The sequence below is a fragment of the Mus caroli genome, unplaced genomic scaffold, assembly GCF_978045245.1.
Source record: "Mus caroli unplaced genomic scaffold, Mus_caroli_1 scaffold_11, whole genome shotgun sequence".
In the NCBI taxonomy this organism is placed as follows: domain Eukaryota; kingdom Metazoa; phylum Chordata; class Mammalia; order Rodentia; family Muridae; genus Mus; species Mus caroli.
In genome coordinates this window covers 64,235,914-64,246,520 of record NW_028227266.1, presented here as the reverse complement: position 1 = coordinate 64,246,520, position 10,607 = coordinate 64,235,914, and the positions used below count along the sequence as shown (strand labels likewise).

Genomic DNA, 10,607 nt, shown 5'->3' with positions numbered 1-10,607 from the left:
CACCCCACTGCTCTTCTGAAGGTCCAGAGTTCAAATCCCAGCAACCACATGGTGGCTCACAACCATCTGTAACAAAGATCTGATGCCCTCTTCTGGAGTGTCTGAAGACAGCTACAGTGTACTTACATATAATAAATAAATAAATCTTTAAAAAAAAAAAAAGCCCATTTGAGCCTGGCGTGGTGATGCACGCCTTTAATCCCAGCACTCAGGCAGGCCACCCTGGTCTACAAAGTGAGTTCCAGGACAGCCAGGGCTATAAAGAGAAACACTGTCTCGAAAAACAAAACAAAACAAAACAAAAAAGCCCATTTGCTATTGGTAAGGATCCGAGTTCCATTTCCAGCACCCAGGTCAGGTGCCTCACAGCTACCTGTAACTCCCATTTCAGGGGATCTGACACCTCAGGCCTTACTGGCACACTGGAGCTGGAGCTACAGGTGGCCAGATCTATAACCTGCTTGATATAGGTGCTGGGAACCAGACTGCAATCCTCTGCAAGAGCATTCTAGGCTGTTAACCAAGCCATCTCCCTAGCCCCTCCATCATGCTTTTTAATAAACTGAAGATAGTTCGTTGATGGCTCCTTCCCTATCAGAACATCCAAGCCACAGCCTCAGGGTGAGCTGGAACTTAGAACTGCTCTAGAGTATATCTGTCTTAACTTGTGGGTGACAGTTACTCTCCTGGTTGGCCCATTGTTTGTCTCCACCTTCAGAAAACTCCGTTTTCCAAATGACAGTTGCTACAAAGAGAACCCCCTCACACCAGGTTGCTGTGATCTGGGTCCTTGAGGTCGGGTGAACAAGCACCTCTGTGTGCGCTCCCTCTGTGAGGGAGAGAGACCAGGCAGGAGGCACAGTTACACAGTTCACAGTTTTATTTGGCTTAAATAAATACAACGGAAAACATCCATCTCAGTATCCTAAACATGGCCTCTCCCCTACACCCAGCACATTTTGCAGCAGCGTCTGTTCTCAGTCGGGCCTGAATGATGTTTACTTGGGGCTGTGCTAGGCTGAGCACAGCTGTGAAGGTAATTAAACTTCTATCTTGGGCTTGTGTCTGGCCTGAATCCCCTCTAGGCTCCTGCCATAGTTTGGATGGTTTTCCTTATAGGTTTATGTACTGGAAGCTTAGTCCCTAGTGCAGCAGTGTTAAGATGATGTAACCCTTCAGAGATGGATTGCATGGGAGGTAACTAAAGCAAGGGGATCCTGTCCTCATGGACGGATTAATACTCGTCCCCAGCATCACTATCTTCTGTTGCCTGTCTCACATGATCCTGCCTGCAAGTGTCCTCGCCATGCGGTGCCGGCTACCGTCAAACCCCAACAAAGCTGAGACTGGGCTGGTTCCGTGTTCTTCATCTTCTAGAACTGTGAGCGTCTATTAATTAAAAATAAATCATTTTTTCATAAAGAACTCAGCCTTATATATTTTGTTATAATAACGCAAAGAAAATTAGGACTGACCCTGGTAGCAAGATTGCTCATCGGGTATAAGTGCCTGCTACCAAGCCCTGTGACCCGAATTTAACCCCCAGAACACACTTGGGGAAAGAAAAAACCAACTTCCTCGAGTTGTCCTCTGACCTTCACATGTACAATGTGCTGTGTGTGCACAAGCACACAAAATAAATAAATGCAGTGTAATAAGACAGGCTGCTCCTGCTGCTGCTGCTGAGTGCAGCACCTGCCCGCACTGCCTCTCCAGCCTGCAAAGAACTCTGTGGCTGTGTGTTCCACCCTTGGCAGAGAGCTTTGTCCGCTGGTAACCATCACCATTGCTAGCTTCGAACCCTGGAAGTCATTTCCCCAGGGAAATAGGTGAAACTGAGGCAATGCTAGTTAAGTAGATGGGAAACTGTGTCCCTTACCCCTACCAGAGGCTGAATGAGGGAAGAAAGGCAGGCCTCTTCCCAGTTAATTCCTAGGGCCTTGACCCAGGAAAAAAAGCTAAAAGCTTGTCTTCTCTTTCAGCTGAGGTCAGAGGTTTGGGTCCATGTTCTCCAGATCTGAGTTTGCCTCCTCATCGTCTTGGGACTCCTAGGTCAGAACCAGAAAATTAGTCACAGGTTTGTGACAATCTCCAGGGCCATAGCCTGAGGACCAACACCTTTTCCCTTCTGCCTCCACCCAAAAGGAGTCAGTAAAGATTCACCGCTAGGTCTCCTTCTCAGCCTGCCCACACCCGGGAGGTCCATCTTAAGGTAACTCCTTACCAGATGGAGGCTCCTGCCCTGCCGCAGGGTGGCATAGAAATGCAGCACTCGGGAGTCACATCGAACCACCGTGGGGTCAAAGTCCAGCACACGTAGACCCTGGAGGCTACGGGCCCGGGAGAGGGCCACATAGGCTTGACCATTGGCAAACACACGGCCCAGAGAGATCTCCACACAGTCCAGAGACATGCCCTGGTTGATAGAGGGACGGTTAAAGTCAACTTTGCCTGAAGTCTCTTACATTCAAATGACATTCAAATGACTTTCAAGAATCCAGCTACTGCTGTGCCTGGGTGCCTCACCCACCCAGATTCTTTTTTTTTTTTTTTATAAAGATTTAGTTATTCAAGCCGGGCGTGGTGGCACACGCCTTTAATCCCAGCACTCGGGAGGCAGAGGCAGGCGGATTTCTGAGTTCGAGGCCAGCCTGGTCTACAAAGTGAGTGCCAGGACAGCCAGGGCTACACAGAGAAACCCTGTCTCGAAAAACCAAAAAAAAAAAAAAAAAAAAAAAAAAAGATTTAGTTATTCATTATATATACAGTGTTCTGTCTGCATGTATGCCTACCAGGCCTGTAGAGGGCACTAGAGCTGAGTATAGATGGTTATGAACTACAATGTGGCTGCTGGGAATTGAACTCAGGACCTCTGGAAGAGCAGTCAGTGCTCTTAACCACAGAGCCATCTCTCCAGCCCCCATCCAGCGTCTTAAACAACTGAGAGCTTGAGGGACAGAGCTCAATGGTCAAACAGGTACAGGGCTAAAACTCTGCCTCTCCCCTAGCTGTGACGCCTCGGAAGCTTTCGCTTTCTCAGCGCCTTTGTTTTCTGCCTGTGAATCACCAACTATTACCAGCTGTATCTACGATTCGTTTGGTTGTTAACCTGTTCTGGTCGTGGTCGGGAAATGGCAGAGGAGGGTCTAGAAAGGAAGAGAGGAATGTGGAGGAGGAAGTACACTGGAGAAGAGTATAGGGCTGGGGGCGTGGCCTGGCCGAGGGCGTGGCCTGGCAGGGAGCATGCGTGCAAGCCCTGGGTTCAGATGGAACCTCAGCACCCACCTAAGCCAGGCATTGTGTTGCAAACTTGTAATAATAGCTTCCAGGAGATAGAGGTAGGAAGATCAAGGCCCACGTCCTCTCCAGCTGCATAATGAATTTGAGGCCAGCTTGGGCTCAGCATAGCCTGCCCACCCCTGCACCGGATATTCACCTGGCTTTTGTGGATGGATATGGCCCAGGCCAGCTGTAGGGGAAGCTGCTGCCGGCTGAGGTACTGTCCCCCAGTGACCTGTACTGTCCAGCGGTCAGTGCGGATGACCTCAGTGATACCACACAGGAACCGTACCCGGGGGAGCCCTGAGGAAGGCATTGAGAAGTCCCACCTTTTAGCATGCCTATGGTTTGTCCTGCTGGCTGTGAAATAAACCCAAGCAACGTGACCCTCTCCCTCGTGACCCTCTCCCTCCGCCATCACTCACCTCTCCCTTCAGACTCAAACCCAACTACCACCCCTCGGGCACCGTTCACCAGGCCCCGAGACACTGCCAAGTTCTTCACCAGCATGACCTGTGGAGGAGGGATGGAGAGGGACCCTCCCTGGGCCTGACTCCTCTAGCAGTCAGGGTTCAGAGAGGGTGGGGGCTTCTTAGCACAAGCACCACTGTGGTGACTGCGACCTCTGTGACAAGCTACCTTATTTTTCTGGAAATATTTTGACCTTATCTTGTGTCAAAGGGGCTTAGTAGTCATCAAGTTGCCTAGAAAGAAGGTGGTAAGGCCAGGAGGGTAACCTGCATCACAGGACTTTGAAAAGAGGTAGACCTAGCTGGGTTTGGGGGAGCACGGTTTCTATTCCAGCACTCAGGAAGCAGAGGCAAGCAGATCTCCAGAGTTCAAGGCCACCCTAGTCAACATAACAAGTTCCCAGACAGCTGGGTCTACCTAGTTATCCTGTTTTTAAAAGGGGGGGTGGGGTGGGGAATTAAGGGATTGTGCCTGCCTAGAAGACCACAAATTTTGAGGAATGACACTAGTGTCCGCCATGCCTCTTTCAACCACAATGCTTGCATTTCCCACATGTGCCTAATGGACTGAGGAAAATCTACCATTCTTGGTCATACCCACAGAGGAGGAGTCAGAAGCTGCCCATCTATAAGGTATACTACTATAGGGGTAGGTAGTATACCTCACATCATGGGGGATGTTACCATGGGGAGACATTTCACCTAGGAACTGGGCTTCAGTAAGGAAGAGACTTGTCTAAAGTGGTGTTGCTTGACAGGGCTCTTGATGAAGAAAGGCAAGTAAAGCTGAAGACAGGAAAGGGGGCGGGGAGTGGTCACTGTAGCTCTCAACTATCCAGGGGCCTTGGTAGAGTGTTAATAATTGGGGATCCCTCCCCCTGTTTCCCACTCACCTGAGCCCCCAGCTTTAACTGAAGGACACGGCTAACAGGGCACTGAGCATCCAGGGTCCGGCTTAGCTCAGGGTCACTGTCTATAGCCTCAAAGCTGTGTACATCACCTGGAAAAGCAAGAGTTGGGAAAACAAGTTATATATTGATTTGTGGCTCCGCTTCCACAAATGTATTAGATCAAGATGGTTGTGGGGGAAGGACTGGGGACAGCTCAGGCCTAGCCAGGGCCTGGGAATCAGCTCACCACAATTTTTGGGTTACAGTTTCATCTGTAAATGTACATAGAGCTTGGGCCCAGTTTGCCAGGGATGGGGGTGGAGGGGATGTCACACCTGTTCTATGGTCCCTCCTGGCCCAAGCCTTCTATTTACCTGGCAGTGCCTTCAGCCACTTCTCGTTGGTCAGGGCCACATCATCCTGATGGGTACATAGTCTTGTGGCTACAATTCCATCTCGTCCCACCTTATGGGCAGCTGTGGCCCTGAGCTGGCGGGTCACTTCATCTGAACATCTGTGGGGGCTGCAGTGTCAGACCAGAGATCCCCTGGACACCAGAAAAGGTGGGGACAGTATGGCCTGCTGCACAGGCCAAGTCTTGGGATCCAAAAGGGGCACCAGAATAAGCTTTGCTGCTACCCGACCCCCAGCCAGCCTACTTGTCCCTCAGGTGTGGACAGTGAACATGGGGATAAGGATGATGGACTCTGAACACAGGTGGACCCACTGTTGTATCTGCCCCGAGGAACTGGCCACCCCTGAACCCAGTGTTCCTGAAGAAACAGGATCTCATAAGCAACCTCTGGCTAGAGGTTTGCAGACCAGGAATAGGATGCTGGTGTTGATACACGGGAATACTGGCTATCCTGTCATCAGATCAGCCTCTAGGGTACAGTCTTCTAGTCACTTGCCTACTGCTTTGGCTGAAAGAGCTAGCCTGAGTATTTTTTTCTTCTTCTTTTTCTTTGTCTTGTGTGTGTGTGTGTGTGCGTGCACTTCTACAAGCTAGAAGTCAATGCTGAGTCTTCCTTAGTTACTCTTAGCCAGTGTTTATTTGTTTGTTTTTGTTTTTCCAGACAGGTTCTCAGTATGTAGTCCTAGCTGTCCTGGAACTCACTATGTAGACCAGTTGGCCTTGCATTCACAGAGATCCACCTGCCTCTGCCACTACACCTGGCACTTTTTTTTCTTTTTTTTTTTTTTTTTAAATTTCTGAAACAGGGTCTCTTACTGAACCTGGAGCCTAGTTAGCAGGCCAGCAAACTGAAGAGTTCTCCTGTCTTGACCTCCCTAGCACAGGAATTTACAGGCATCTGCTGTCAACCTCAACTTTTTACATAGGCACTAGGGATACCAAACTCAGGTCCGCGTGCTTGTGTAACAAGCACTTTCCTGTCTGAACCGTCTCTCCAGCCAGCTAGCCTGTGTTTCTATGTGAGGTATGGTATAAGGAGTAGGTTTGCTGTTGTTTTTTGTTTGTTTTGTTTTGTTTTGTTTTGAGATAGAGTCTTCCTAAATAGCCCAGGGTGGCCTCAAACTCACTCTTCTACACCTCAGCCTCGAGTCCTGTGGTTGCAATAGTGTGCCACAATGCCCAATGCCATGGCGTTTATTGGTTGATTGATCGATTGATTGATTTTATATCATTTTTGGCAATATTCTATGCTAAGTTGTCCCAGACCTTGTTGTCCTGTACAGACTGTTCAATCCTGAGGACAAGCATCGCTCCCTCTTCCCTGGACTAGGTGTGGTTACCAAAAGCCTGTAAGTCCTAGGACTGAGGAGGTAGGGGTAAGAGGATCAGGGGTTCCAGGTCATCTAAATTCTCCACCAGCGTTGGCTACATGAGACCTGCCACCCCCAAACATAATAATATAAACCCATTCATGCATTCTCATCCCATGGCCGCTTTTCGGGTACCTACCTGCCTAACCTCACAGCCTGCAGTAGAGAGATGAAGGTCTGGTCTGCTTGCCTCCACACCTCAGTCAGCTCCAGAATCACCGGCACACACCTCCTCCAGCTCTTGGCCTGGTGGGGAAAGGACAGGGGTGAGTCAGGGATCCGAGGAGACTAAGTCCCCCACAAGCACAGGTCAGGGTTAGGGTGTGAACCAGTACCTGAAAGCAGAACCGAGGCTGCTGGGAGCCTTTGGTCACTGGTGGCAACTGTAGGAAGTCCCCACAGATGATGAGCTGGATCCCTCCAAATGGCTTCTTCTGTTGCCGAACAGCTCTGGATGGGAGCAGGGAGTGCTTTAGAGACAGATGCTCGGTGGGCAAAACCCCTTGGGGAAATAACCAGACTCAGGCCTCAGTGACTGCCCTTGCTATCCGTACTGACCTGGCCACAGCTTCCAACTTGTCAAAGAAGTCTGCCTCCACCATGGAGATCTCGTCAATGACCAAACGTTGGCAGTTCAGCCAGCCCTGCCGCACACCTGGCCGATGGGCCAGGGCTATGCACTGGGCCAGGGGAGCCTGGCCTGAGCCGATGCCTATGAGTGACGCTATTCAGTCTGGGCTGAAATCCCAGCCCCCCTCATCTTTCCCTCCTTTGCCACAGGTCTGGCTTGCTCTTACCCCAAGCCCAAGGGCTCACACTTACCTGCAAAGGCATGAAGGGTGGTGCCCCCAATGTGGCAGGCTGCCACCCCAGTGCTGGCAGTGGCCACAGTACCAGTAGGGGGCAGGGAACCCAGGATGTGTTTCAGCAGGTAGGACTTTCCTGTCCCTGGGTAGTAGACAAAGTCAGAGTTGCCTGTCTGCTCTCCCCTAGGGCTGCCCACCACCTTATTCCTTCCCTAGTACCTGCACTCCCAGTGAAGAAAATGCTCTGGCCTTTCAGAACCATCCTCAGTACAGCGGCCTGCTCCTCAGAAAGCTTCGGTTTGGTGGAGGGCATGCGCAGCTTCTTCACAGGCAGAGGCCACCTTGGAGCTTCCTGGGAGGAACAGGGCTATGTCAGAACCTCCTACCATGCTGCTTGGTCTGTATGCACTGCAAAACAGCCCTTTGCTGTGCTCTTGACTTCACTTGGAACTTTGAGCAAGCTTGGGTCATCTGAACTTGGTCCCGGCAGATACCAGACTTCATTTCTGGCTTTTCACCAGTTCAGTGTCAGGCATTTTAGATTGGTGACCACACCTGATCGAATCTAAAAGCTCCGTCAACCCACCTGATAGTTTTCTCCTCAGGTGATTGGGCGATTGCCTGTCCCAGATCCCTTTCTGTTCTTTCCCAAAGTTCCTCTCTTCTGGGACTTAATGCCCGTTCTTCCTTCTAAGTTTCCTTGTCTTGTCTCCTCCGCCGCTTTTTCTTTGGATGTGGCCAGGATCCTAGTTTCCTGTTCTCAGTTTATCTAATCTTGGGACTTAGTGGTGGGTAAGTATGGATGATTTACACCTCACCATCATATTCAAATGAGGTACGATGGGCATTTCTAATCACCTGCTGTCTCCTTAGTACTGCTGACTATCTTCCCCCAACCTTGGGCCTCCAGGGTTTCTTCGATCTTCAATAATAGCTCGCCCACTCCCTTTTTGGTTCTCACCGTACTAGTCTGGGACTCCATTGGCCGCTTTTCCAGCGCAGAATCTGGAGCCTTGGTGGCTGCAGCACGCTGCAGTTCCTCTGGTTGCACTGGACTGATGGTGACAAAGTCTCGGGGCCGCGGGCCGACCAATTGTGCGCGGGCTGAGGCGGGTCCCGGCCCAGGGGCAACCGCTAGCTTCAGGCGCAGCGTGCGCAGGAAGCGGCGCAAGCGCTCCGGGGGACAGTCGGAAAGCAGCAGTTGCACTGAGCCAGCTCCAGGGACGCCATCGGCGGGGAGCCGCAACGTGCTGCGCCCAGTCGCAGCGAAGCGGGTGAAGAGGCGCACGGCACGTAGCGGGAAACAGCGTGGCCGCCCCGTGGGTCCGGGTGCCTGCAGTCGCAGCATTAACTCACGTCGTTCGTTTCGACCTAGGCTCAGCTCTGCGGCGCGCAGGGCCTGGCGCTTGCGAGGTTGCCCTCCAGGACTCAGCTCCTCCACGGCTACCCGGCACCGGAGCTCCGCATCCTCACATTCATCGGTCGCCGCCTCTGTAGAAGGCATCTCCAATGCCTCTGCAGGCGTGCAGAGACCGGAGCGCATAAGTCACAGAAAATCGAGATGTAATAGGTGGTATGGCTGCCGTGACGGAAAATCCTGTCCAGACCTCTTAGTGTCAACAGGTTGTCACTGGTAACAGAAGATGCCACCAAGATATTCCAAGCACTCTGGAGCGAGGAGAAACTTCCTCTGCTGCAGTTCTCGGAGCGCTGGAAGGTGGGGGTCATATGCACTTAGGATTCGCGAGCGATTGTCCTGCAATGTCCACATTAGAAAGGTGTTCCTGCTCAGAAAAGAAGCTTGTTGAGGAGACTCACCCAGGCCAACAGGGGACTCGTTGGGGACTTCTACCCAGGAAGCAGAACAATAATCACATGTTGGGCGATGGGAAAGAGACTGGCTGGAAGTGAAAACAGGCTGAGACTTGCACACCCCCTTCAATTAACCAATTAGTAGGTATCAGGGTCAGTGTGGTTCCAGTGCTTAGGAACGGGTGAATGATTAGGGAATGTATGGAACCTCCAGGCCCAGGAATCCATTGTCCCTCCGTCTGACCCACGAATCTGTACCTCTCCCAGCGAGGATCACTAAAATAATCGCGTTCTTTGCCTCCCACCTCAAGGATCCGATAGACTCGTTGCTTTCAGATGAAAAAGCTGATCTGAACCGGCCGGCAGCAAAGCTTCAGCAGGAAGAACATTCAAATACTAGGAATAGAAAAACCACCCTATCACCGGCCTGGTCTTTAAATTCTCTAGCCAATCAGGGGCAGGGGCGGGGGTGTGTCTACGGGCCGGCGTTTCTTGTCTTTCCAACGCTCTGAGGACAGTTAACCAGAAGCAGGCTTTTTGTGTTGGGCTTGGGTGCGTTTTAGAGTTCCACGAGTGGGCGTGGTGGGGTAGGGATGGGGCTGCGGCTCCGTGGCGCGTGGCGTGTTGTTACCCAAGGCGGCTCTGAAGATTTGAGAACCCTTCTATTTACGCTGTCTGCTTTTCTCATTCTACCACCACCACATGACTGTGCTTGGCTTTGGGGAGACCCTGTTCCCACCCACAGAACCACTGGCTCCTGTTCAGGTCATTCCCTGGGCCAGCCAAGTCCGCTTCCCTGTTCCCTAATTCTTTGCCCTTCTCTGCCCCCTTGTCTTTTACCCTGCTGAGACTACAGATGTCCAGCGGTTGTTATAAAGGAAGCCAGTTAGTCCTTGTTCTCAGGGAATTCTTACTCCTCTGGTTGCTTTGACTACTCCGAGAATTTATCTTTTTCAGTTGGGGCCTTGTTACATTGTGTAGGCTGGTTTTAAAAATTCCTGGCCTTAAGGGATCCTCCTTCAGCTCCCTAAATAGCTGTGACTATAAGCACTTGACAAGATCCAGCTTTGAAAACTTACTTTTAATTATTATTTTTCCTTCACTGAAGTTTGAAATTACATAGCTGGAAGGGATCTTCTGGGTGGGTGCAGTCACCTCATTTTACAGATAATAATAGCCACTACAAACTTAATTCTTTCTTTCTTTCTTTCTTTCTTTCTTTCTTTCTTTCTTTCTTTCTTTCTTTCTTTCTTTCGCCTCCCCCTCTTCCCTCCAAGATATCATGTATCCAAGGCTAGCCTCAAATATTTCTAAGTTGCTACTTTCAGGGACATAACATTGAGTTTCTGATCTTTCTGCCTCCACCTAAATGTTACAATTCCATGCATCTAGCACTGTGGCCAGTCAGCTCTGAGGATCAGAGTGTACAGCCCTCAAATTTGATATTCAAAATAAGAATTATAAGAATTGTTAAGAATTATTTTACTGGGCTGGTGAGATGGCTCAGTGGGTAAGAGCACCCGACTGCTCTTCCAAAGGTCCAGAGTTCAAATCCCAGCAACCAC

The 10,607-nt window shown here is 50.7% G+C and overlaps 1 protein-coding gene across 2 annotated transcripts; it reads right to left on the bottom strand.

The window, feature by feature from the left end:
• Positions 1 to 723: 723 nt before the first annotated feature.
• Positions 724 to 9,495, bottom strand: Pif1 (PIF1 5'-to-3' DNA helicase). Of its 2 annotated transcripts, XM_085844721.1 has the most exons (12): positions 8,192 to 9,495; positions 7,450 to 7,582; positions 7,247 to 7,372; positions 6,983 to 7,136; positions 6,760 to 6,874; positions 6,564 to 6,670; positions 5,014 to 5,153; positions 4,643 to 4,749; positions 3,705 to 3,792; positions 3,437 to 3,582; positions 2,225 to 2,416; positions 724 to 2,048 (listed from the first exon to the last, which is right to left on the bottom strand). In XM_085844721.1, exons 1-12 carry the CDS (start codon positions 8,771 to 8,773, stop codon positions 1,989 to 1,991), a joined length of 1,950 nt encoding a protein of 649 aa, XP_085700847.1. In that variant the 5' UTR covers positions 8,774 to 9,495; the 3' UTR covers positions 724 to 1,988. The 2 variants fall into 2 exon arrangements, with proteins under 2 accessions (XP_085700847.1, XP_085700846.1); XM_085844720.1 differs by lacking the exon at positions 724 to 2,048 and having other exon boundaries at positions 2,072 to 2,416.
• Positions 9,496 to 10,607: the final 1,112 nt, after the last annotated feature.